Here is a 25650-nt window from a genome sequence, read left to right as displayed (position 1 = left end):
GAAAATTACATTTCAAACAGGCAATATCAGCATGCAGTGACATGTTTGTTGCTTTAAGTCTGCATTTCTTATCCAGGCCTCAGTACCTTCAGGTAGGTTTAAAAGAAGAGCTTTTTGATATTCTGTTCATTGTTATGAAAATCAGAGCATCATTTGTTGTGGATTTAGCCTGGGATGACGGCCCTTATATTCTCTGAATGAAAAAATACAACACTAAAAATAGCTGACATGATTATTTATATCAGCGTATTTGCTCCATAGCTATTTATGACGCAAGATTAATGCCAATTAAAGGTATCTAAAAGAAGAGCTGGATTATTTAGTCTTCAATTCTGGGATTTTTTTCTTCAATTATATTTCCATTTTTTCCAAAAACTGAGAATAAACAGAAAAACTAACTAATGTGCAGAATTGGAAAATGAATTGAGAAAACCCAAAATATAAAACCACTTTTTAACATGATGTCCAGTTACATAAACTGTGATTATTTTGCTCAATTACGGAGAAGGAAACGATAAAGACAGGGCTAACATTTTGTCTGTGCTTTAGTCTTCATGACATGTAAGAGATCATAATTATAAAGAAAGCACTAATCTGAAAATATCACAAGATGGAATTTACCCCGTTTCCTTAAGTGCGTATTCTCACACTTTCACCATACTCTGCTCTTAAAACTCCACCTGTCTTTCTCACTCTCTCTCTCTCTCACTCACACACTCACACACACACACACACACACACACAGACACACACGCACACACTCTTTCACACTTCCTTCCTCTCCATACTGTTCTAACACCTCTTGGCGGTTGTGATCTTCATGGCACTTTTATAAATCTGCATCACTGAGCCAAGCAGCCGTTTGCACTTCACTCCTGCCTGCTGCTGATGAGGAGATGAACGCGAACCAGAGATGTTTATCTGATAATTACGTACAGATGGACAGAGACAAGAAATCATTTGCAGGCCCCGCGTTTAAAAAGAAAAATCGTAACAATATTTTTTTAAAACCACAAATGCCTTAGCCTTGATGTGGGAATCTTTTTGTTTTGATTTGATTTTATGGTGAAATTTGGTGTTATGTTGTTATATTGCCATTAGCTGAGGTTTATTTACAGCACATCCATTTACATGACTGAGAACTGAGACACTTGAAGCAGTCACACACACACACACACACACACACACACACACACACACACACACACACACACACACACACACACACACACACACAGCAGGGGAATAAATAACAGCTCTCTTGAGAGACACAATCAAACCATGTTTCTTTCCTGGCAGTTCAACTATCACATTTAAGTAATTTCTCTGCAGAACAAAAACAGAGTGCAATGACTGATTGACTGATTAATTTGTTTAATAGATAGAGATCTATATAAGACAGTTAACAGTAGGCAACACTATTAAATGGTAACTTGATACACCCTCGCATCAGTTCAAAACTCACACCTGCATGCTAACTTGCCAACGCAGGACTTGTGAAAATTGTTGGCGTCTGTGTTAATGGCTCGGCCTATACACTATCCCAGAAGTGGGTTGAGCCTGCATCAGTAACACAAAAAAATGCACAGTGTTCACAAAGCACTGTCCTGTCCTGGTGTATCTATTTTCTGTGATCAGGTGGGATGAAATAAAGTGTGTGTGTGAGAGGAGGTCAGGCCAGAGTGAGACTGTGACCTCGCTCTGGAGGTCCATCAGGCCTTGCTGTCACCGCTGTACTCCCTCAGGTACAGAAGGAAGATTTCCACCTGACTGAAAATAGCCTGTTAAAATGTGTAAGTGTGTGTGCATGAGCAGCCAGACATGATTATGTACCCAGCCAGGACATCCATCTCTTATTTGGCCGTGTGTGGCATCTGAGCCGAGTGACTGGACTGCTTCTAGATGATTCCTCTGTGGGGCCGTGAGTGTGTCAGCAGCTGTTTGCAAGCACACTGCCATAAATACACTCTACTCTCCACCCTGATGGAAGTCGGTAGGACTGGGCAATATTAATAAGATCAAATATCACTATATTCTTGACCAAATACCTCATAGTGTTTCCCATACATAGGCTCTACTTGGGCGGCATGCCCAGGTCGATAAAATCTGAATTCAAAACAACACAGATTTACCCTGTTGTCTTTGTATTTACTGCTGCATTAGTTGGATGTAATGAAAGAATGAAAAGCAGAAATGCAGAGGAGGAAAATTAAACTAATGGCGTCTGTTTCCTCAGTAAATCATCTGTTGAGTGTTTGATGGTTATTTATTTCTGCTTTAGAATGTAACCATTGTGAAACAATCAGAAAATAACGTTTTATTTCTCTCATTCACTGCTTTGTTCTCACTACCACAGCTCCCTCTCCTCCCTCGACCATCGTCACGCTGTCTCTCTCTCTCTTGTGCTCTCAGCTCAGTCATGCTAACTCTCTTTTTCTCTCGTCTTTTTTAAAACAATCAGGAAGCTGACAACAAAGTCTAACTTTACTCTTAATGTTAACAAACAAAGAGAAATGTCCCCACCTCATCCTAAACTGGTCCCAAATCGATAATAGAGCACTTCCTTGTTTTGTGAATGAAGCGATACAAAAGTGGAAGCAGCCACAATGTGTTTTTCACCAATCAGTGACAGTCATCACTGCAAACCCCACCCCAAGAGTTCCTGTACTTTTGGAAAGTACGCCTCCTCCCTCGCCCAGCCTCCACAGCAGAGACTTTTTGGAGGGTAAAACAATCACCCTGGAACTTAATTTGAATCCTGATCCCTCTGATGAAAACGCAGAAGAACTGAGCTCCTCTCTTACATGGCTGAACTGTCAGAACATCTAACCAGAGTCTACAAGTCTCAAGGAGTCAGCACTGACCACAGACCATTCAACACCTTAACATCTCTGCTGGTACTATAGACAGGACCCTCCTAAGAGGAAGACCGGAGTGGTGTTTGACATCATCATGACATCACATGACAGTTGTGGGGAACAAGAGGCTGAATGAAGACCAGAAACAGACACCAGCTGTCTTAAAAAAAAACTCCAACCACTGCTTAAGGCCAAAAGATGTGGGTGAAAGCACTAAAAATGTTTTGAATTTTTTGTATTTTCCTAGAAAAAACTCTTAAACTTTGTTATTCATAAACCTTTGTTTGACTAGTTTATTACTGAACCAGCCCGTCGCACACCGTGCCACCCACCACCACAAGTAAAGTCTCAATCTGCGGGAAACACTGCCTCAATATCGATATTGCAACTATATTGTAGGGATGACTATTGGTGCTTTCACAAAATCTTAACACAATGAGATTTTTGATAAATAATCATCAGTAATGTGGATATAATGACTAACTGGGTAAAGGCAAATAATAGAACAGCTAGAACAGTCTGGTAAGCTCAGAAAATTGCATCACTTTACTGTAATGCAGCCTTTAAAACCAGGAAAAGACAACACTTATGCCATATCGCGATATCCAAAATCTAAGACGATATCTAGTCTAACATCACGATACCAATATAATTTTGACATATTGCCCAGTCCTAAGTTGAACAGTAATATGACAGCAAGAGAGAAGACAAGACCAAAAAATACACGGTGAAAGGGACAACAAGCTGTGCACAAACAGCAGAGTGCTCAAGGACGTTCTTAGCAAAGACCACATTCAGCTGGAGAACAGTGTGAGGTGGGTAGTTAAACAGACTCATGTTTAAATGGATAAGAGAGGGAGGGAAGGAGGGAGAGAACAGACCTGTCTGAGATACATGTGCATTAGCATTTAACCCCTCACACATCACAAGACCGTGCTCTTACTCTGTCAGCAGCTCTAACTCAATAATCAATCACATTGACGCAACCCGTGGAAACACCAAGATTGAGAGCGAGCATACAGGCGAGGAGTGTGAAGACAAATCCTCTCGGAGCAAACTCTGCAATGTCCAAAAATAAAAAGCGGTTTGAGTGTTTGATTTTTGCTTTACTCGTGTCCCAGAAAGAAGCCACTGTAATGCTCATTTCATGGCTGAGAACTCAGCCCCTTTTAGCCAGTTATTAGGACTTAAACTGAGCCTCAGAGGGTGTGATGATAACTATCTCCTCCGCTGCTTCTTCAATCCAATGTTCTAGTCATATACAGAGACCCTGTCAGCTTTTACACTGGCTGACAGAAGCAGGTCACTCAGTCAACACTGTTGCCATAAACCCCACAGCTATGCTCAGAAACATCACAACAAGCCAGCTTCAGAGGCCTCGGTAATTATACAAAACACTGCACCAGCTGACAATAACAAAACACTCAAAGGCTCATCAAACCATGACTCCAAGAGACCTGGACAATTATTTTCCACTTCTGAATTCAGCAAGGTTTCATAAGCAAAACACTTTGTGAGTGTGTGTATGTGTGTGAAATTTGGAGGGGGCGGGAGTTAAAGCAAAACCATGTTGACTACAGAACCAGATCTGATCAATATGACCGCAGGCTCTTCAGTAAATAGGCTACATAGGTTTCTTTTTTTTTCAATCAGTGCGTAATTACGCAGTAATAACAGTAGTGGTAATGTGGACAGGCAGCCAGCAGAGTCTGTGTGTTTTAGTGTGAAGCCTGTCTGTCTACAGCAGCAACAGAAAAACATTTCATCCACGGCGCAGGCCTGTTTGCTGAAACCAGCCCTGTCTTTTCGACCAAAATAAGGAGAAAACCGCAGGCTGTGGCATCACGCCTAAACGGACACACCCCCTCCAGGCTGTGGCATCAAACCAGCGACACTGTGATAAACAAACGGCGGCTGCTCCCGGTTGCGATATAATCATTATAGTTACTGATCCTGGTGGACTGAACCCATCATTGCGGCTCGTAATCACATTTCACCAACAAAACAGGCCTAAGCATAGGTTTGTGCTTTGCCCACCTAAACACACGGCTTCTCCCTTTAGTGCAGACTGACAGATGACTGCACAAATGACATCTTAATCACACCAGTCACACACACACACACACACACGTCCACAAACACTACACACACACTCCTCCCCGCCTCTTATATCCGCGCGGCTGTGCGCTCCTGGCCCCTCTCATGTTCATCATGTCTCACCTTGTTTGACACATTTGAAGCGGACAGGGTCTTTGCAGTGTTTAATCACAGCCAGCACGTCCCGGGTGGTGAGCCCGGCCACTGGCATGTCGTTGACCTCCAGCAGCAGCTCATCCTGGGCCAGTTTGCCGCTCTGGATCAGTCCCTTCCCCTGCTTCACCTCGCCGAAGTAGGGGAACTGGCCGTTCTCCGCGCCCCCCTTCAGCTCGAACCCCAGCTCTCCTTCCTTTCCCCGGGTTATCACCGCTTCGTGGACTTTGTTGGTCCAGTGGTTTTTCTTCTTGAGGCTCTTAGACATCGTTAGGGCGAGTTAATCACCGCGGGCTGGCCCATACAAAAGCCTCCTACCGTGTCATCCCTGCCTTTGTGCGACCGGCTGCAGCTTCACAGCGCCCGTGGCTCCATCATCACCGGTGCACGCCAGGCGCAGTGTCCGCTCGGCGAGCCGCGCAGTCGGGCAGAGGGCTGCAGTACAGCACGGCGGCGGATGAAATAATTATTACACTGTCAGACACACAGACGCAAGAGACAGATACTGGCGGATGACCCGGATGTGAAGCCTGAAGGAGGGGAGAGATGAATGGTTCTGGTTCGGCGTAAAAGGATGGAGAGGAGGGGAAATAACAGGAGGCGCTTCGCTCCCACTACACTGCCAGGGGCGCTTCCTCCGGCTCACTGTGATCACACACAGGCAATGACATGTAGGAGGAACATTAACTCTACTTATACTGTATAGATACACCTCAGCCTATAGTTTTTTTATTTACCTGCAAGCCTGTTTTGGACAAATCGGGAAAATCGTCCTCAAGACTTTTTTTTTTTGCTTACTGTGCAGCATCTTATCAAACCTAGAAGAAACCCATATTTGAAAGAGAGACACAACTTCATGATATTATTACTTTTCAGGGAATATGCAATCCAGATTTGTGTGTATCCATGGAAACTGGCCCCAGACCTTTAGGGGAGGCCAAAAGCCAAAATATATTTGTTAATGTAGGAAACACTAAGTCATATTACAAACTGAAATGATGGGAATTATTACATAATCTTGAGGATCCATCTTGTAGAGGGGCCCCTCAGCTATACTAGTTTTAAACCTGTATTCACTGAGTTTCTGGCCACTTGGGGCAGCAAAAACAAGCTGTAAACAACAATGACATACTATATTTGTTAGCAAACATTTGCCTATGTAAGCATAGAGCAGCGACAGAGCAACATTAGTATTCATTTGGAGTTCTTGTTTTTGTTGCTCACTCTCCTTTTAGCTTTGGTTTGGTCCTTCAGGAAATTTTTTTCTCTCTTTAGCTAATAAATACTCAAATATGTTCATAAGCTAGTTGCTAAATCTCTCTGGCTGTCATTTGGTCCTGTGCAGGTGGGGCACAGTAGGGTTTTTAGAGCTTTTTTGCTGCAGTGAGAAACAATGCTGATGAGAGAGTTGAGACTGAAACAAAACAATAAGGTTGTGGGCCAGAAAACCAAAACAATGAGCTGAAAGATGCCAAAGCGCTATGTAAAGCCGAGAGAAACTGCAGAGTTGGGTGATATTTCTCTGAGTTCATCATTATAAGCGTCCCCTCTCATATATAAGTAGTCATGTGATCCATTGTTGATGTAAAATTATTCATTATAGCTACTTTAAGGCTTATACGGTAAATTATTTCAAGAGAGTGCGACAAATGACAGGGTTAAATGGGGGCCACAGCACATTTTTTGCCACAAGGCCTCATACTGGGTTAATCTGACCTACCTTCACTACCTTATCATGTACAGTAGCACATTCACGCACAACTAGCAGTGAAGAAATACAGCATGTACTCTGTCTCATTACAACTGTTTTTTTTAAAAGTTGTTATGTGAAAACAGCCACATTCAGCATCTGCACTTCTGTTTATAAAAACTCCAGCCTCTTCAAGCTGGTCACCATTACGTAATTGCCATGATGACATAAATCCAAGTCCAGCAGAGAATGACAAATCCTTTTGTTGCCATTACTATTTCATGGTTGCACGGTTCTCCGAGGCCAGTGAAGTAAAGTTTCATTCAATATTTAACACAGAAGTCAAGAGCTGCTCCTCCAAATCTACAGAGGATGACAGTCCCTCTTACTGCCACTCTCAGCAGTGCCTGTGAGTGCGAGAGAAAGTGTGTGAGTGTGTGTTATGAGGACATGCATGTGCTTCTGTATAGTGAGTATCATCCCTAGCAAACAATATTACAGTATACAACCTCTGTGCATTTGCAACCAGTAAATAATCCATGAAGAGCAGTGGATTCACTTTGAATGTCACTTTATTTACTTCACTTTCTTGACATTTAGGTCATACTGTACATTCTGTTAACAGCAGATGCTTGTGACACTAATTCTAAGCAGATGGTGCAGACTAGATGATTATTAAAGACCACCACACTGTAGAAAGAGTACTGGTCTAATCCTGAAACTGGCTGGATTAGGAGATTATACACCCAGAAGGGAAATGAATCCCTGCTTTGCTTTATTTATGCCTCTGCTGGTGAATGTCAGAACTGCAGCTTTAAGAGGACCGTGGCTGACTGAAAATGTAGTTCAGAGTTGAGGGAGCATGCCCTATGGAGGACTGAGAGTTTGCAAGTTTTCACTCCAACAAAACACCACCCCAGCAGATTAACTCCTCTCTGTTTTACAGGTGTACTAAATAGTAAAATCAACTGAAGTCGCCTTCAAATATAACAAAAATCTGTCACCTTGTAGCTTTTTTTTTGTTACATAAGGACTATTTTTTTGTGTGTACAGGATAAATCATGCACTAAATTTTTTTTTCCAATGTTCGTCTATCTATATCTAGATCAGAGCAGTTCATTATTTTGGATCGTCCTTTGAGAATAGAAGTGATAGAAGAACAAAAAGAAAATCCATCAGCTGTCAAAGCTTTGAGCTGCAGCATCTAAATTTGGAGTCACTTCAATCGACTCATCGGCACTCTGAGATTTTGTCTTGACAGGATACAGTGCAGCGAATGCTTTCAGCGTCTGGGTAGCCGCTGCTCACACTTCAGTGTTAGCAGGAGGTGTGCTTACATGAGCCCCTAACAGCATTGTAATAAAGCCCTTTGGTCTGAGCATCATTGTGGTGTATATGGCTCAGAGAAAAAATATGGCTTGATCAGCTACAGCAACTCCATCAAGCATGAATGAAATAAGCATTAAGTGTGATTCTGCACACCAAAAGCATCTATCCAGGCTTCCCCAAACTGTCTGTAAATATATTTGCACCCTGTGTGTGCACACTGGGTGAGGGGAGGAAGAGGGGGAAAAGGATATTACTTTATATCATCATTAGAGACAGAAAGTAATGAGCATCCTAAAGCAGACTGCCAACAACAGAAGGCAAAAATACAATAACGCGAGGCAGTCTGCGCACTCAGACGGGGAATTTCAATAGAGCTTATATGGATTTAGCTCACTGCCTCCCTCATTGACTCTCTGCTTTGTGCATTTATTGTTGGGGAAGAAATGCACACTAAGTTGTTTTTATTGCACGGCAAAGACGAGGGGGTGCAGGGTCACCTTCACATAAACACTCATACTCTCTCAACAGGGTGAAGCGTCTCTTCCCGCCTTTATCATCTTTATTTTATCCACTGATGTGCCATAGCTTTAGAGGGGAACAGGCTGCAGACAAACATATTAACTATCATCTACTGTCTACAGAGACATTAACTACGTTTGAAAGGCATTTTAAACTTTAAAATGAAATTTAAAACCAATACAATTGAATAAGCAATACAGTGGCACCAATGAGAGACCCATGGGTGTGCTGGACTGGAGCAGCAGTTAAAAATCAGTTTCAAATCTGCGCCCACACAGACGCACACACCCAAACGCAACACACACACAGAGACTAAGTTAATTAGACTGAATGGCTTTAGGGAATTGGCAACTAAATCAAGTTGGCTTTTTCTCCAAGCTTGCAATGAGATTTAATTATATAGTGAAACTTGCGATGGCAAAGTACACCTGTGGAAAGTCCAGACTGACTCCGAACCAAACCACACAGACATCCTCAGCAGAGTACAACTGATAAATCAACTAGGCTAATATCAGCTGACATTATATCATCACAGATATATTTGTATTGGCTAGAGGTGGAAACTACAGATCATTTTTGCTGATTCAAAATGCTTTGTTCAGTTTTAAGATTTGGTCACTGACAATGGGGATTTAGTATATTAATCTCAAGATTTAGGGTTACAGATTAATTCGTTCATGTACTGAACACCTCTGGGCGTGTATGTCTGCTGAGAAATAATAAGAAATTGCAGTCCCGAAATGCAGAAGGTCAAATATATCGTCTGCATTCGCTCAGTACATATTTTGGGCATCATTTTTAAAAAACACAATTTCAAAGCTGCACTAATCAACATTTTATATTGACAATGGATCAGATGTGTAAAGTGAAAGGGATTGCTCATAGTGAGTAACTACAAAGAATCATCACCTGACTCTGAAGTTACAGCATATTTAGTGTTTTAGCGTCTCAGCGACTCAGATCAAACTGTCAAACTAGGCAGTACTGATCAAATATGAATCAATATTCTGTTACTGCATAACCTATTTCTTGCCGCAGATGTTTTCAGAAACATATTATAGTATACTGTTTAGCTGTGATGTGTGAAAGTTTGTGACCCGGCCGCAATGTTGACAAAGGTTGTGGGATGACACGGAGGGACTCGCATGCACTAACATGCACGCATGGCCTGACCCCCTATCAAAACAAAGAACAGAGAGGCTCAGATAACAACACACACAGAGGGGTAGTGTGACTTCATTCTCTGCTCAGGACGCCATTACTCCACTGTATCTTTACATACTAAATATTTGCCTCCTGATATCTAGTGGGGCTGAATGTTATATATTTCACCTTTAATGCAGGTTTAAAGGAATCATTTTGGAAATACACTTAATCACTTATGTCAAGAGTTAGATGTGAAGATTGATACCACGCTCATGTTTCATGAAGCTACAATCAGCAGCCAGTTAGCTTAGCATAGCATAAAGACTGGAGGCAGGGGGAAACAGCTAGCCTGACTGTACAGAGGTAACAAAATCCACCTACCAGCACCTCTAAAGCTCGCTAATTAACATTTTATATCATGTTTGTTTAATTCATGCAAAAACTGAAGGGTAAAAACAACAAGTGGTGGTTTGACAGGGGATTATGTGCCAACCTACCTATAGTTACCACTGGTACCCCTAAGTGGGCCAAAAGAAATATGTAACTGCAGGTTTAAAGGATCCTTATCAAAAATGCATGTGTTGTAGCCTACAGTATGTTTATGTTAAAAAATAATATGGGCTTATATATCTTTATTAGATTTTAAACATCAGTATCAGCCTCAAAGATCCAGTGTTAGTCGGGCTGCAATATGGACACACTGATAAAACTCACTACATGGTTTACAAAGTCAATCTTCATCCAGTCTTCTCAGATGTGAAATCTTTTAAGTGGCATATATGGATCAATTAGGCAACAGATGAAAAAATAGCTGGTTATTACACACAGTTTTCAAAGAGTTTCTTTTGGTTAGATATGTGGTTTGGATTCCTTTTGCTTGGACTCTCTGGTCAGCTGCAATCTGCAGTGATGTGCTGTTTGATCAGCATCATTAGCATCATCATCCTCTTCTCTTTCACTCTTTCCTCTTTTCTTCAAGTACATACCTGCGTTTTGAAGAAGCTTCATATCCACACTGTTTGATCTCCCAGGTAGGGCTTTGGGGATTAGCTAAATGACTCTGCAGTTAGCTTTTAAATCACACAATGCTTCCCAAAAATAGTGTCCTCTCAGCTAATGCCTAATCATTGTGCTTGAGCAGTGATGGCTTAAGTCTGCATAAGACAGGAGTCAGCCTTGGCACAGCTGTGACCCATTTGTAGGATGTTAGCTGCCATCATTCCAGTGTTTATGAGAAATATAAAAAATAATAAGACTGTAATGTGACAGTTGTTCTGATAATCCTATCACTAGCTCTAATTCTCTTCCTTCAACGGTTGATCAGCTCATAAATACTGGAAAAGATTTTGGGCCACAGTTCTTGCTTTAAATCACCACAGCTTGGTAGAAAATCACTTTCTCCCTCTAGCTCAGGATTAATTAGTCCTAATCTTGGGGCGTTTCCAATGGAGATTTTGTATAAAGGGCCAATACATCTTTGTCAGGAACAATCTATGTTAATTATATTAAGACTGGTGATTAGATCCTCCTCAGTTGTCTCCTTTATGACCATCAAGCAGTCATCAGTGTTGGTCAGTACATGCAGTTACTCCCTGTGTCCACTAGAGGGAACTATTTACTGTTCAATAATACTAGTAGATGCCATTAAATCCTCCTAAATATCACTCCTGCTGCCTTCCAGTTAGTTTTAGGATCAACATTAAAATTCTTCTACATATCTATAAATGTATTCATGGACTTGCCCCTGACTACTACCTGCATAGATGTTCCTGGTCCACTGTAGGGGCCTGATAATAGGTCAACATGTAACATCAGAACTGGGCTTCATAGAAATGCTCTGCCAACTTTTGGTACATTTCACCCTGTGTATTGATAAATGCCACATATTATCTGCTACTCACCAAACCAAAAACTAAAACACTGTGTGCTTTCTGTAGTTTTGCACCCAAACTGTGAAATTAGGTCTGTATCTGAAGAGAGCAACATCTTGTAACATCAACAGCTGATTTTATTTCATTTTTTTTTAGTGCTGTGCCTGTTAAAAACGCACCTTATTAGATTTGCTTTTACCTGGAATATGTTAATACCACACAACAGTCATCTTTAAATTGATGGACATTGTTACTATTTTTTTTAATTCTACCATCGTTAAGATAATGATGGTGGCAGTGTTTATGGTAATGGTAATTGTATATATTATATAGAATACTGTTATTCATCTTCTTCATCTTGGGAACACATAAATCCCTGATATATATATATTTTTTATAAACTTAAGGTTCACTCACTTAGCTGTTTCTGAAGCTTTCTGCTGTATCCGTCTGCCTTCTTGAGCAAGTGGAGGTGTCACCAATTCTTTTTTTTTTTTAATCACAGTAGAAATTTAACTGTTGTTTAAATTGTTGCTCTGCTCACTTTTACTGGGTAAATCAGCATTTCATGTATGAAATATTACTTTTATCATTATGAAGGTATGAGACACTCAGATGATTAAACCCACAATTCTCACAAGTGATTTTAGTTGTAGGGCTGCAACTAACAATTATTTACATTATTGTATTAATCTGACTATTTCTTTCTTAATTAATTGCTTGATCTAATAATTGACATAAAATTGTGAAAGTCCAAGGTGACATCTTCAAATATCTTTTGTTCAAACAAAGCTCCAAAACACAGATATATTATCATGTAATAAAACAGCAAACTTAACATTTGACCAGCAAATGTTTGGCATTTTTGCTTGTAAAATGACTAACAACTTCCAAATTATCAAAATAGTTACCGTTCAATTTTCAGTTGATCGACTAATCATTTCACACGTGTTTCTGCGTTGGTGTCCAGGTCAGTAGCAAGAGGTGTTCACTGTGGGGTGCCCCAAGGCTCGGTGCTCAGTCCAGTCCTCTTTTCATGTCCATGCTCCCTCTACGCCTCCTGATATGTAAAGATAATATGTTTCCATTTTACGCAGAGGATACTCAGATCTATCTAAGATGTGACCCTGCAAACAACTATCAGAACACTGTCATCCTGCAAAACTGCCTTCATGACATCCATAAGTGGAAGTCACAAAATTTCCTGCAGCTAAATGCTGACAAGACAAAGATACTGATCACACATCAAGATAGTGCAAATACCCAAATATCAGTCTTGGTTCATTGACCCATTCAGAAACTCAGCATTGCAGAAATCTTGTTGTCATTTTTTATCAAAACCTCATCTTAGACAGACATGTTAAATCAATGATTCAATCTTGCTTTCCTAATCTCAGAAACATTTCAAGCATTAGACCATTTCTTTCTGCCAAACATGTGGAAACTGTCATCCACGCTATCAATACCAGTCGATTGGACTGCTCCCTGCTCTCTGGCATCAGTAGAAAAATCCCCCTCCCACTTCCAGTTCATCCAAAACTCTGCTGCCAGGATTTTAACTCAGACTAGGGAACATGATCACATTTCACCGATCCTGTCTTCCCTACACTGGCTACCTGTTGCTTTTCGTATTGATTTCAAGATTTTATTGATTACTTACAAAGCCCAGAGAGGCCTCGCCCTAGGTTATATATCAGATCTCTTATTGCCCTATGTCCCTGCACGCTCCCTGAGATACTCTGATGTGTTGATCTTGTTGTTCCAAGGTCCAGATTGAGACGCAAAGGTGATAGAGCCTTTGTAATTCGGGTTTCTAGAGTTTGGAACGACCTGCCCGAGTAGATCAGGGTTGAAAACTCTTTTTCGTCTTTTGAACTTGCAGTTTAGAACTTTTCCATATGAATGAACGTCCGTTACATTTAAGCCCTCGCCCAACGAGTTCACACAATACTGATTAAGCCTATCACAGCCAGATGAATCCTTGTATTTCACGGAGTATACCGAGTTTTTAAATCTTGTGTCGGGTTTGACATACCCGCGCCAGCCGGATGAATGCATAATGCGCATGCTCTATAGGCAGAGCCTGCGCACCGGAGACTTACGCTGGCCGAGCGGCTAACTTCCGGTTAGCTAAATGATTTAATTGTGCGGCTCTTCTAGACTTTCAAATGCCATGGGGCCGAATGGATCAAATTCTGATAGTGTAAGAGTCATTTCGCGGGGGTTGTGTGACACTCAAAACAATTTGTCAACCGTTTTACAGCCACAGTAGCGACGGAGTAGGCTACAGCGAAGCCTATGACGTAAGCATGTGTCATTAGTGTTTTTGTAATTACTCTCACTGCCAGAACAGTTAAAAGTCCCACACTCCACCTAAAATCACTTAAAAAAAAAAACTTTTTAAAAGAAATACTTTTTGGTGAATTCATTTGTATAGTCATTCTAGTTTGTTTTAACGTTTGTATTTTATGTGTTTGGTTTTTATTGTGAAGCATTTTGTAACTCAAAAGTGCTATATAAATAAAGTTTATTATTTCAGCTCTTCGGTGTCACTTTTGTACATGACTGTCAGCAGTGTTTTATGTTGATCACCATCAGTCAGATGTTTTCCTGAAAATTTCAAACACAATAAAGACAAGGAAAAAAGTGTTTGTTGCATAAGATGCCATGGTTTCACCATAGCAGCTCTTTTATTAGCAAAATCATGGAGATTAGTCCACTAATGTCCCCATCCAATGGAAACAGAGGGCTGGGGTGTATAGGGGGGATATGTAACTTGAAACCATCACAGATCAGGATCAATAACAGTGCGCTTGTACTCAGCTACCTGTCTATGCACTGAACACAGATCTACATGTGGTCCTACTGTCTGCTACAAGGCCGCCATTGGCATCCTCTTTTCAAAGCTTCTCTTTACGTCATGATTCAATCAGGAATGTTACAGTTTGTAGCGACGCACCAACAACGTGCACGCATTAATTAGAGTAGCTTCTTTTTGGTCATTTAGAAAAATAAAACTTTGAAAGAGGATGACAAATAGAGGAATAAAGTCCCTTTGTTTTATTTTGTGCTCACATCCACACAGGCACACACACGGAGGTCATGCATGCCGAATCACTCACACAGGCTTTTGGCCTCAATCGAAACAAAGCTCCCACTCGCTGCACACATGCAAACAGCACATCCGAAAAGGTTTTACACACAGCTCTCACAGTATGTCAGAGTGAATTGGTCTGTAGAGTGAATTGGTCTTGTCCAAGGAGGCAAAAATTATGTGACAAAGACGATCAGAGGAAAAAAAAAAGATAATATGGACTGGGGGTTCTTAGGAAGAGTTCAATGGTACATCTACATAAACCTAACATCTAAGTCAACATAAAGAAAACACTGCAACTAAGGCATGCAAGGCACAAGCACTTACAAACAAAAGACAAAAAGTGTTCATTCATGGACAAAAAAAAAAAAAAAAAAAAAATGTAGAGCCCCCCCCTTTCATATAAAAATTAAAAATAATGATAGCTAAAACAAGCACATTTTAAAAAGTGAAAAATCCCCGGCCATAGACAGTTGTACAAATATTTTACACAAAATGTTTTTCTACACTCCGTCTTTAAAACTTTTAGAGATGAACATAAGTTAATAAGAGGTTAAAAGTGACACACAGCAGTGTCTGTGAAGTTCAGACTCTCCCTCGAATAAAGTCACTTGGTAAGCTGGCCACCAGGCTGCCTGAACAGAAAGAGGAAAAACAACAAACACACTGCGATTAGAGAAGATAAAAAGACTCATTAAATCCTAAATAACACTTGGAAAAAACTTTATGTATTACCCATTCACATACAAAAAGACGAGACAATCTGACAGCATTCACACTGACTGTCAAACTTGTCCTTGTTACCTTTAGAAAAGGCCACAGTCCTTCAGGTTGTTCTTGATGATGACGTCAGTGACAGCATCGAACACAAACTGCACGTTTTTGGTGTCGGTGGCACATGTGAAGTGGGTGTAGATCTCCTTGGTGTCCTTTCTCTTGTTCAGGTCCTCGAACTGGCACTGAATGTAAGCTGCTGCCTCCTCATAAGTGTTGGAGCCTGAAGGGAGGGGAGGAGACAACAGGGACACAATTAAAAGAAAAACCAAACAAGGACATTGGAACATAGTTTAATCCAACCCAATTGAAGACTTATTGTTAGACCTTTTTATTGCAAAATTGCCATTTTAAACTCGTAAGGCAGTTAGCCTTGCGAGTTAAAAACTGTACACTACGTATGATTGAAATGGGACTATTATATCTGATTCAGTATCAATTTTAAGTTAACCAGTCATTTTATAATAAGAAATTGTTTAAAAAAAGAAAAAATAATTTATAGTTTACAAATAAATAGTTCAAATTTTCTTTAAAATATATTAATGGTTTTACACAATTTGGCTCGATATTGTTTTTACCTGATCAGGCTGCAGTACAACACCTCTAACTTTGACCTGCATACCACAGAGCAACTTCACTGACTCACATCTGTTTCGCTATGTTTCACTGACAATGATGAGGTTTGTTACCGGAGAGTAACTCAAGGGAAAATCCTGAGATGTTTTGCTTTTGCTGTATTAAATCTTGGAAACTGAAGCCTGTCATTTTTGTTGGGCTTTGACGCACATAGAGGCTGACTGACGTGTGTCCCTACATCTTAGCTTGAGAACAAAGAATTGTTCTCGACAGTTTACGTCACGTTAAAACTAGGGAGACTGCAGACGTGGGGGGATTATTTCTCAGTCAGTCATACAGAATTTGTGTCTTTACCTGCTTAGATTTTAATGTGGATACATGTGTGAAATATGAAATATGAGCATTAATAATGGTTGGTGAATTGAACAAGGACACGTTTTCATAAACATGAAGCAGCCCACGCAGTTCAGCAGCAGAGCAGCGAGAAGAATAAAGAAACATCTTTGTGTCATCTGTAGACTGCCACACCTTTAAGGGGCCACAAGGGGCAGACAGGCTGAGTGTGTCAGAAAATGGAGGACTGAATGTGAACGAGTATGTTCTGGATGTACAAGTCTAAAAACTGAACATTAAAAAAAAAGAAAAGGTAAAACTGTTACGTGTAGAGCTGCTGCATGTTTTATATGTTTATAGAATCTTTCAAATTATTCTGATGGTACAAGTTAGTAGAAAAATAGTCTTGATTATGTTTCTTTCAGCTTTTTCATTGTCTCAAGGTTGGATCCATGTGGGCTTTAAGAGCCCCAATTCATAATTTAATTTATCTTGTCTAAAACCTTTAAGGCCCCAAGGAAAGACTAATTGAAGACATTTTCAATATCTGTAGGGACCTGCAGGCCTGCTGTCACAGTGTTTGCACTTACAAATCACCTAATCTTTATGTCTGTCTCTATCTCACCTGCATATTCTGGGTAGCAAATTGTAAGAGGGCTCTTTTTGATCTTTTCCTCAAACAGGTCTTTCTTGTTAAGGAAGAGGATGATGGAGGTCTCTGTGAACCACTTGTTGTTGCAGATGGAGTCAAACAGCTTCATGCTCTCGTGCATTCGGTTCTGAGTAAGAGCAGAGACACACAATCATAGCCCGTCAGGGAAACTGCACAGACTGAACTTAAAAAGCAGTGTAAAGGATAGAAAAACTAAAGGGATCTGGGTGTGTTACCATCTCTTCGTCCTCAGCCAGCACCAGGTCGTAGTCACTCAGAGCTACACAGAAGATGATGGCAGTGACTCCCTCGAAACAGTGGATCCACTTCTTCCTCTCTGATCTCTGTCCGCCGACATCAAACATTCTGCAGAGATCACAGACACATTTTCATTCATTAACATGCATCACAACTCTGACAATTCATCCTGTCAGCCGTTAATCATTCAGTTTTTCCCTATAGCCACTTTGTATTCTCAAGAGGATTATTGGACGCCTCACTGAAGAGCAGACTGCCAACTGTGCGATCCTCTTTTGATCCAAGACATGAAAGTAAGTATTTTCTTTTTAGGAATGTTAACAACAACTATATAAACTATGAGATAAAATGAGATCTCACAAACTGAACGGCACAAGTACAACAAGGAGAGCAACAATGATCATGTGAAGAGGGGTAAGTGACTGGACAAACGGTGGAGGTTGTACTCACTTGAAATGCAGATCCTTGAAAGTGAAGTGTGTTTCCACAATACCAGTAGTTTTGACCCTGGTCCTCAACACGTCCTGTTGGGTGGGCACATACGCACCATGGGATATCCTGTCCAAGTCATTTAGGTAGCTTTGGGAAGAGAAAAATCAACAAGATGCAGGAAAAAAAAAAAAAGAGAGAAAGGTTGCAGATTAAGAGTTAAGAATGGTGGTTTTTCTATCAAGAACAATACGTGTCAGTCCGTCCTACTCACTATGCTGCAGAGTCGTTGAGCTGATACTCTCGGGAGCGGCTGAAGCAGGCCTGAACTCCTCCGTCCTTCCACAGCCGCTGGATGACCCCGGCCAGCTCACCTGTCATGAAGCCCTCCTCCGCTGAGCCAGCCAACACGAACAGCTGCCGCGCATCATCCTGATGAGACAAAACTCACTCAAATTAAAATCAACAACTTATTTGTTGTTTTTGCTGTGAAAAGTTACTATTTTTTTCATTTATATTTTCTTAAAACTCTGCAGGTGAAAAATTTTAATTATTGCTCAATTATCAAAATAAACACAAATAACTAAACAGACACAGACATTTCGACACCTTTATCGACATCAGAGCTGGTCTAATACCAGATAATGTTGCAGTGTGAATATCTGTATGTTTCTGTGTGGAACATGTAAAGGCTGTGAATACAAATAAAGACTTCATCTACATTGTATTAAACTTAACTGACTGATTTTGGACTAAATGAAGGAAACTAATTTTTTTTTAATAAAAATCACACCAGGAGATTTGTCACTTACAAATGTCCTTGTTTGGGAACAAATGAGGTGATGAAATAATAGAGACAAATTAATATGCCCGTTCCAGTCCTATTGTCCTTGACACTGTGCATAAAATTAGATTTTATAAGCTACAAAATGTCTAAAGAAAATTGATATCTACTGTATAACAGCATAAAAATCAGGAAAGAAAAGGCTTTGGGTGTAAAATTGGTCACGATGACAGAGCAAGGCCAGTCACACTGAAGGCAATGACTAAGCCTCTTGTTATGCCAGGGGAAAAAAAACAGATTTTTAAAATAAAACAGGAGTCTGTTGAAGATAACTGAAGGCAGGAGGAAAATAAAACTCTGCAGTCTGGACTGTATTTAACTGCAGCATGTGGTGATAGAAAAAGGAATAGAACTGAAATATTGCTGATAAAGATTAAAACTTAAGTTGACAAGTAGCACTTCAGTACATGAAGAAATTCAAGATATTCTATCAGCAGTGCGGCAGGATGATCGTCTCAACTGATGGACCAGCGTACGATTTATGTCCGTAAGCCTCTGCTTTAATGAAATGTTATGAATGTGATACTGAATCCCTGCCAGCTCTATTTGACCTGCTGCTGCTGAGGAGGGGAGTGAAAACAGCTGCCCAGTAGGGAAGGGTGACATATGACTAAGTAACTGTTGCCCTTGTAGCACTGAGCCATATATCAGTATTGAAAAAGAAAGTGTCAGGAGATGGATGCACATTATGTCCCAAGAACAGTTAAATGCCAGCTTTGTTTTCCTCCACTCACCGCTCTGGCTGCGTCAGCAAAGTCAATCTTGAGGCGTCCCATAGCTCTGATGATGGCAATAATGGACTGGATGGTGTTGCTGTAGACAACCGCCTTGTACTGCTTACACTCCTCCTCTGAGTAACCTGCTTCATGGATGATCCTGGCACACAGAGAGAGGACGTAAGTAGTTGTCTCCAAGTAGTTTTATTGTGAACATGATCATAAAACAGATTATTATGATCTACATTACAGAAAATTTCAGTTAAGCAACAATCAATGAAGCAAAATGATGGATAAAAGGTGTCTGAAGTGTCAATTCAGTGTTCACTGAAGCAGAGTGAGGAAACGACTGAGTGTCCATTTTATAGGGTATAGCACATGACTGAACAAATGAATGATTTCACACACAGTGAACAAGTGCGTTGACGGTGTCTCACCTGTTGATTACTAATAAGCACAGCTGTGTTTGTGATTTGATCTATATATAGTGAAGTGTGTGTGCTCTCCATGCAGTCTGAGAGGGGTCACTGAGACTGAAACACTTGTGAAAAGACGATTCTCTGAGCTAACAGTAATTGAAGTGTTTCAGCTTGATGTGTTGTTAAATGTGATGTTGATCATCCACACTTACTTCATCTGTTTAACAATTGTACTCTTTCCAGACTCTCCAGCACCTGAAACACAACAGTTGAGAGAAAAACATTAGTCACTACAGTCACATGATGTTAATTATCTTATGTATACATCACAGACAAGCAGGTGCGAAATACACGATACTGCCAAAAAGCCTTTGCTTGAAATGATCATTCTGGCCTGTTCTCTTGGCCCAGTTTCCACCTGGTGTTAACATGTGTATCTGAATAAATTATCTGGGTAATAATGCTCGATCCATGAGTCTTTTGCATTTACAACTGGTACTAAAATGTGTTTTTGCCATTTCAATTGCGTTTGCATTGTGCTCAGATCTCAATATGCAAATTAGCAAGTCTGTTGGCGGACTTGTCAACAAAAACGGTGCATCCCAAGGAAAGGACTGCCACGAACGTACGTCATTCTTTTCTAAAATTATTCTCTGTGGGGGAAGACTTACTAGCCACTGCTAATAATTGTGGCTTAAGCTAGCAGGAAGAGGCGGAGTAAGGTGACCTTTCATAATGCTGACTGAGAAACATGAATGTGGTCACAGGTATTGCATTTACACCTGGCTGAGATCCGTAGTAGTCTGTCAGATCCAATCGCATTCTGATCCCACCGAGTTCTGTATGCATTAACATGCGTTTTTCCGTTATGCACGTAATGCATCCAGATACAGATCGTCTTTTAATGCGAGGTATAAACTGGTCATCAGTTACCTCCCTCTGGTCATTTATTAATGTACTGTGTAAACTAATATTTCTAGACAGACAGACAAAAATAGATATGTAAATAAATATGTAAAGTGAAATTTTGCTTCCATATTCTGACAAAGGTTTTGTTTTATGAGTCTGCTTCTCTTTCAATCAGGTGACATACGGATTTCTCTACCGATAACCTGTCAAAAAACAGGCCACTTCATTACATGTCTTTTTAAAAGATAATCTTTGTCTGCTTGGTTATTTCAAGCTAAATCAAACACAAAGTTTGCATTTTAGCACAGGCACACATGCAGTATTAATGTTTCGAATGATTTTGCAATTGTCAGATGCTGAAAAATGATTAGAGTCAAACACAAAACCTGATACTCCTGGGAATATCAAAGTACAGCAATCAATCTTTTGATTCATTGTGCTGCCCTACAATCATAACAAATCAGTCAAGGATGAGCTGCTACGTTAATGAGATATTGGCAAGTTAAATCTCACACCAACACAAGACAAATCACTGCCAAACACAGAATTTTCTTCACATCAAACTACAGCACATCACAGGCCTGAGACTGCAGAGAGGAAGCGTCTCAGGCCTGGTTTAGCCAGGTCACAGTGCAATTGGATTTATCAACTGGATCCTCTCGTCAATGAGATTATACACAGCTTAAACATCCCTGGGTTAGAAACTCACGCTGCATCAGGCTAGCTGGCTGGACTCAAAGCTGTCAGATGCATCTAATACGGACCATTTGATTTATGTGAAACTAATATACAACGCTACTTGCAGCAGTATGATGTCATCACAGCATTAAAAGTGTAAGAAATATATGTAAATCTATTTGAATTAACTAGAGAAGTGTTTGACGCACAGTCTCTCATACACCTCTCCAGCTCCCTCTGAGATACCGGCATGTTTTCAGCTGAACACACAACATTTTAATTACCTTACCTCTGCAGGGACTCACGGCTCCCCGGTGAGGAGAACTGTTCACCAATTCGTTGTCCCATATGATAAACAGCCACGCACCGAAGACACAAAGCTAATATTACTGCAAACATCATAACACGCTCTGATTACCAAACCCACACTCACACCTCAGTGAGCTGCTGGAATTGAAAGGCTTAAAAGGTCGGCAACTGTGACAAAAAAGTGGAAAAGTCAAGCGAGTTCAAGTTTGTCGATGATGATATTTGATTTGCAAAGCCAGGCAAATTTATTTATACAGCACCTTATCCTACAGAGGACATCCCGAAGTGATAGGGCTACACATTCACCTCAGATTATATGGAGACGCAGATATCCCCCCAGCGAATAATACACACTATGCCTGCTGCTTTTTGTGCAACTGTGCAACACAAATGCCTCTGCACTAAAATGAAAATCTCTATGATTTGCATTTGTGCAGTACACAAGCAGTCTACATTTTAGGCACACCTCCCACTCAAAACACTTGTGTCAAGAGCATGTCATTTGCAGATTACTGCATTAATGCAAACACCTCTGGTGGGAGGCAAACTGCAATAAGCATGTCAGCCAAAGCTGCATATCTCTCTGCCTCGTACAGAAACACACAATATAAAAAATACATCTAGCTTCACAAATGTGGAAGTGAATCACATCCATGTGTTCAAAGACTTATGGTAATTGCCCCATCAGATGATAAATCCACAAACCAATCCCATACATCTCATGCAGGTGCTTGTGGGAATCGTGACAGGAAAAAAACAACCATGAAAATTCAAATAAAGTCCATCTCAAATGACGCACAGACATAATGAGAACTGACTGCTGCAGCTGACACAGTGCATGTACAGTGTAGACAGTGTGTCTGAAAATACGAGGTGCCACACACACACACACACACACACACACACACACACACACACACACCTGCCTGAGCAGAGATGAACTAAAAGATGCAGAAGACTCCTGCACCGTGTGAACAGCTTGCAGACTAGATGGCCCAGGCAGACATCCAGTTAGCATGCACTAGCTGTTTCTGTTGTGTGTACATAGTTGCCACAAATGCTTATTGCCGTCAGCCAGGCTGCACAGGTTGCCACGCAACCTTTTGGCCATCTTTTCCTGACAGACAGTCAGCGGTGGTCATCAGCTACCAGTTATGTGAAGAATTAAGAGAACGTGTGTATGTTTTCCATGAAATTAAACAATTCCAGATAAAGCTGAGAGATGTAATGCTGATATTATCTGGAGGATTAGTTATTGTTATATCATCCTAGGACTTCAACACTGTGTTTTTGACATCTTAAAGACTGCATTACAGTTTAGTGATAAGACTTTCTGAATATATTTGCCTGTTCTAGCTGATTGAAATGGGAGTGAAAGCGTCTGCCTGTCAGGCCAGCATATTCAAATAACCGTCACCTAACTTTATTTTGGATGAAGTATAAAATCGCCATTAGTTACAGGCCTACACAAGATATCGCTATATTATCAGAGTCCACCTCCACTAAAAAACGTGTTTTGCTCATTGTTACTTACAGAATGATGTATGTGCAGAGTTTGACACTAGAAAACATAGATATTTGCTCACCAAACATGTGTAAGATGTGTACGTATGACATCACAACTAGTCAGAGAGCCCATCATGCAACTTAGACAAACCTCCAGCGCACAGACACTTAAAAATTGACTTTTTTCAGACAAGTAGGAGACATCTAGTGTCTGGTAATTAAACTTCAAATGAAAAACACCTGAATATTCATAGATTGTAGCCTTTTCAATTAGAGAGGAGTATGTGTAATTTGAAGAGGTTGTTAACCTCTTTTGTGGAAAAAAAAAAATCAGACAGACGTCAAATTATTACTGAAGGTTTTTAAATGGCTTAAAAACATGTCTGGATGGGACCTTTAATAAGGAAAATAATTAAAAAATATTGTAAATAACAAATACGAAACATGTTTTACAAGCAGGTTGAGTTGAGACTTTCAGACTAGTTGAGCAGTTGGTATTATCTCTAAAACCAGCTGGTTTTAGAGATAAAACTGGTTCCCATAGACATCAACATTTATGCCGTATGACCGGGATTTATTTAAAATCACTGAAAACACACACGGTAGTTTCCACCAGTTTGGGAGTGAACCGGCCTGAAAGTACGTTTAGTGTTCATTTCATGTGATGGATGGTTGCCAAACAAGAAGATAGCTTAGAAGATTGAAGACAATCTGCCACACTGAAGACAACTGTACACACATTTCGGACGAGCAGAATTGTTTTAAGATAACATTTCAATCATTGTTTGAGGTTAAGCTGTCTGCTAACTAATCCAAGCTACCGCTGGGGGAAGCTAGTTAGCGTTAAGCAGCTAAGAGCTAAATTAGCTTAACTCGACTAACTTGACGCTAGTGCGGTAGCGACTTAACTTAATCAAGAACTATTTTATTAATGCTTATTATTTTTAATTAGCTGAGGAGAGGGAATCAAGAGAGATAACGCAGCAGCTAAACTTTTCAGCTAACTGCACCACCGTTCATAAATAAAACGCCCCGAAATGTCTCAAACTGCTCCGCTTGTTTCCGTTTCATCAAAGTTCACCTCGTAACAGATTTATCGCCACTGCGGCTAATTAAATGAATCATAAGCGGGCAGAAACACTTGATTTTGATGTGTAAATGTTGACTATATGTTTGCAGCAGTAGGAAGGGTCCCTCCCCAGCTAACAGACCGACACCCCGTCCATCCATCTTCCCGTCTCACCGAGCAGCAGCAGCTTCACCTCCCGGGCGGCTTTCTCTCCGTCGTCCCGCAGGTTTCTGTCGATCATCTTGCTCCGCTCCTGCGCCGCCTTGTCGTCCGTGCTCAGAGTACATCCCATCTTCTTCTAGCCTGACCTCCGATACAAATACAAAAAAAATCTAGACGAGACACAACTTTTTAACTACGAGCGTTACGACATGCAAAGGGCTACACAGCTAGCATCCAGTGGAGGAGGAGGAGGAGGAGGAGGAGGGGGAGGAGGAGGAGGAGGCACGCTTGTCTCTCCAACTGTTGAGATTCAAACACGCCCTGGCCTCACACTCAAGCTCCCGATTTCACAGCCGAGACGCCTCAAATGTGTTTATTTAACCGCGGTAGCTGGCTCTTTTAATGGCGTTTCTACCTCTCGAAGGAGTCACGCACAGCCAGCATTCACAAAAAAATGACAAAAACAAGACGAGTAGACGAGTAAACGGTAGCTTCTGCGTCCGAGTCTGAAATTATTCGTTTCCTGTTCTTCTCACATACCTGTGAGCTGCGCATGCGCGGCGGAGCAACAAGCTTTTCTTTCAAAAAAAATTTAAAGTCCCGCTCCACTCAAAAATTTGTTTTTCTTCTTGCTCCTACAGTTGGATGTTTGAACTTCACTTTGCAGAATGATGCAGTGTGTGCAGAGTTTGACACTAAGAGGCTGTTTTCATCTGCTGAAAGTGGAAAGTTTCTCTGAGCTCATTGAAAATCAGATTTTAAGGGATGGGCCTATGAGCATGATTTGTGACATCATAAATAGTTTTTGAGGCCAATCCTGGTCCAATATTCAATTTACACAAATGTGATGTGGAAACTCGAAGCCTCCAGTGCACAAACACTGACAATGGATCTTACAGTGAAGTAGGAGACATCTTGTGTCCAGCAGTTAAACTTTTGAGATGAATTATATTTGCAAAACCATATCAGACACACATGTCTTAATACATGTCCGGGGAGATCTTTAAGCTTCTTATTTTACAACTTGTGTGCTGCAGCAGTGGAAAGTAACTAAGTACATTTACTCAAGTACATTAACTTAAGTACAATTTTGAGACACTTGTACTTCACTTGAATATTTCCATTTTATGCTACTTTATATTTCCACTCCACTACATTTCAGAGGGAAATATTATACTTTCTCCTCCACTACATTTATTTGAGAGCTTTAGTTACTTTTCAGATGAAGATTCAACACAATGGATAATATAACAAGCTTT

The 25650-nt window shown here is 40.6% G+C and overlaps 2 protein-coding genes across 4 annotated transcripts in view; both read right to left on the bottom strand.

Annotated features, from left to right (window-relative positions):
* The window catches only part of LOC137182884 (membrane-associated guanylate kinase, WW and PDZ domain-containing protein 2-like), an 88788-nt gene extending 75093 nt beyond the window's left edge, over positions 1-13695 (bottom strand). For 2 of the 3 annotated variants that reach the window (XM_067589443.1, XM_067589444.1), the window contains exons 1-4: positions 13324-13695; positions 12575-12723; positions 5846-5926; positions 5079-5753 (exon numbers count right to left, since the gene is read on the bottom strand). In XM_067589443.1, coding sequence (XP_067445544.1) covers positions 5079-5376 — 298 coding nt within the window. In that variant the 5' untranslated portion in view covers positions 5377-5753; positions 5846-5926; positions 12575-12723; positions 13324-13695. The remainder of the gene's footprint in view (positions 1-5078; positions 5754-5845; positions 5927-12574; positions 12724-13323) is intronic. The other variant, XM_067589445.1, reaches the window with a different exon arrangement.
* A 617-nt stretch (positions 13696-14312) lies between these two features.
* On the bottom strand, positions 14313-24939 carry LOC137182883 (guanine nucleotide-binding protein G(i) subunit alpha-1). Its single transcript, XM_067589442.1, has 9 exons — positions 24404-24939; positions 19971-20013; positions 19358-19499; positions 18054-18211; positions 17801-17929; positions 17329-17458; positions 17066-17219; positions 15562-15754; positions 14313-15392 (listed from the first exon to the last, which is right to left on the bottom strand). Exons 1-8 carry the CDS (start codon positions 24519-24521, stop codon positions 15564-15566), a joined length of 1065 nt encoding a protein of 354 aa, XP_067445543.1. The 5' UTR covers positions 24522-24939; the 3' UTR covers positions 14313-15392; positions 15562-15563.
* Positions 24940-25650: the final 711 nt, after the last annotated feature.

Source organism: Thunnus thynnus, chromosome 5 (assembly GCF_963924715.1).
Source record: "Thunnus thynnus chromosome 5, fThuThy2.1, whole genome shotgun sequence".
NCBI lineage: Eukaryota > Metazoa > Chordata > Actinopteri > Scombriformes > Scombridae > Thunnus > Thunnus thynnus.
The sequence above is the reverse complement of the archived record's forward strand: the minus strand, read 5'-3'. Positions and strand labels throughout refer to the sequence as shown.

What these genes read in the sequence shown, in the direction of transcription:
- LOC137182883 (XM_067589442.1), bottom strand. Translation starts at nt 24,521, where the DNA reads ATGGGATGTACTCTGAGCACGGACGACAAGGCGGCGCAGGAGCGGAGC. An exon ending in ACAATTGTTAAACAGATGAA is followed by an intron (nt 19,500 to 19,970) that starts GTAAGTGTGGAT and finishes TCTGTGTGCCAG; the next exon opens with GATCATCCATGAAGCAGGTT. An exon ending in TGGCTGAGGACGAAGAGATG is followed by an intron (nt 17,220 to 17,328) that starts GTAACACACCCA and finishes GCTCTTACTCAG; the next exon opens with AACCGAATGCACGAGAGCAT.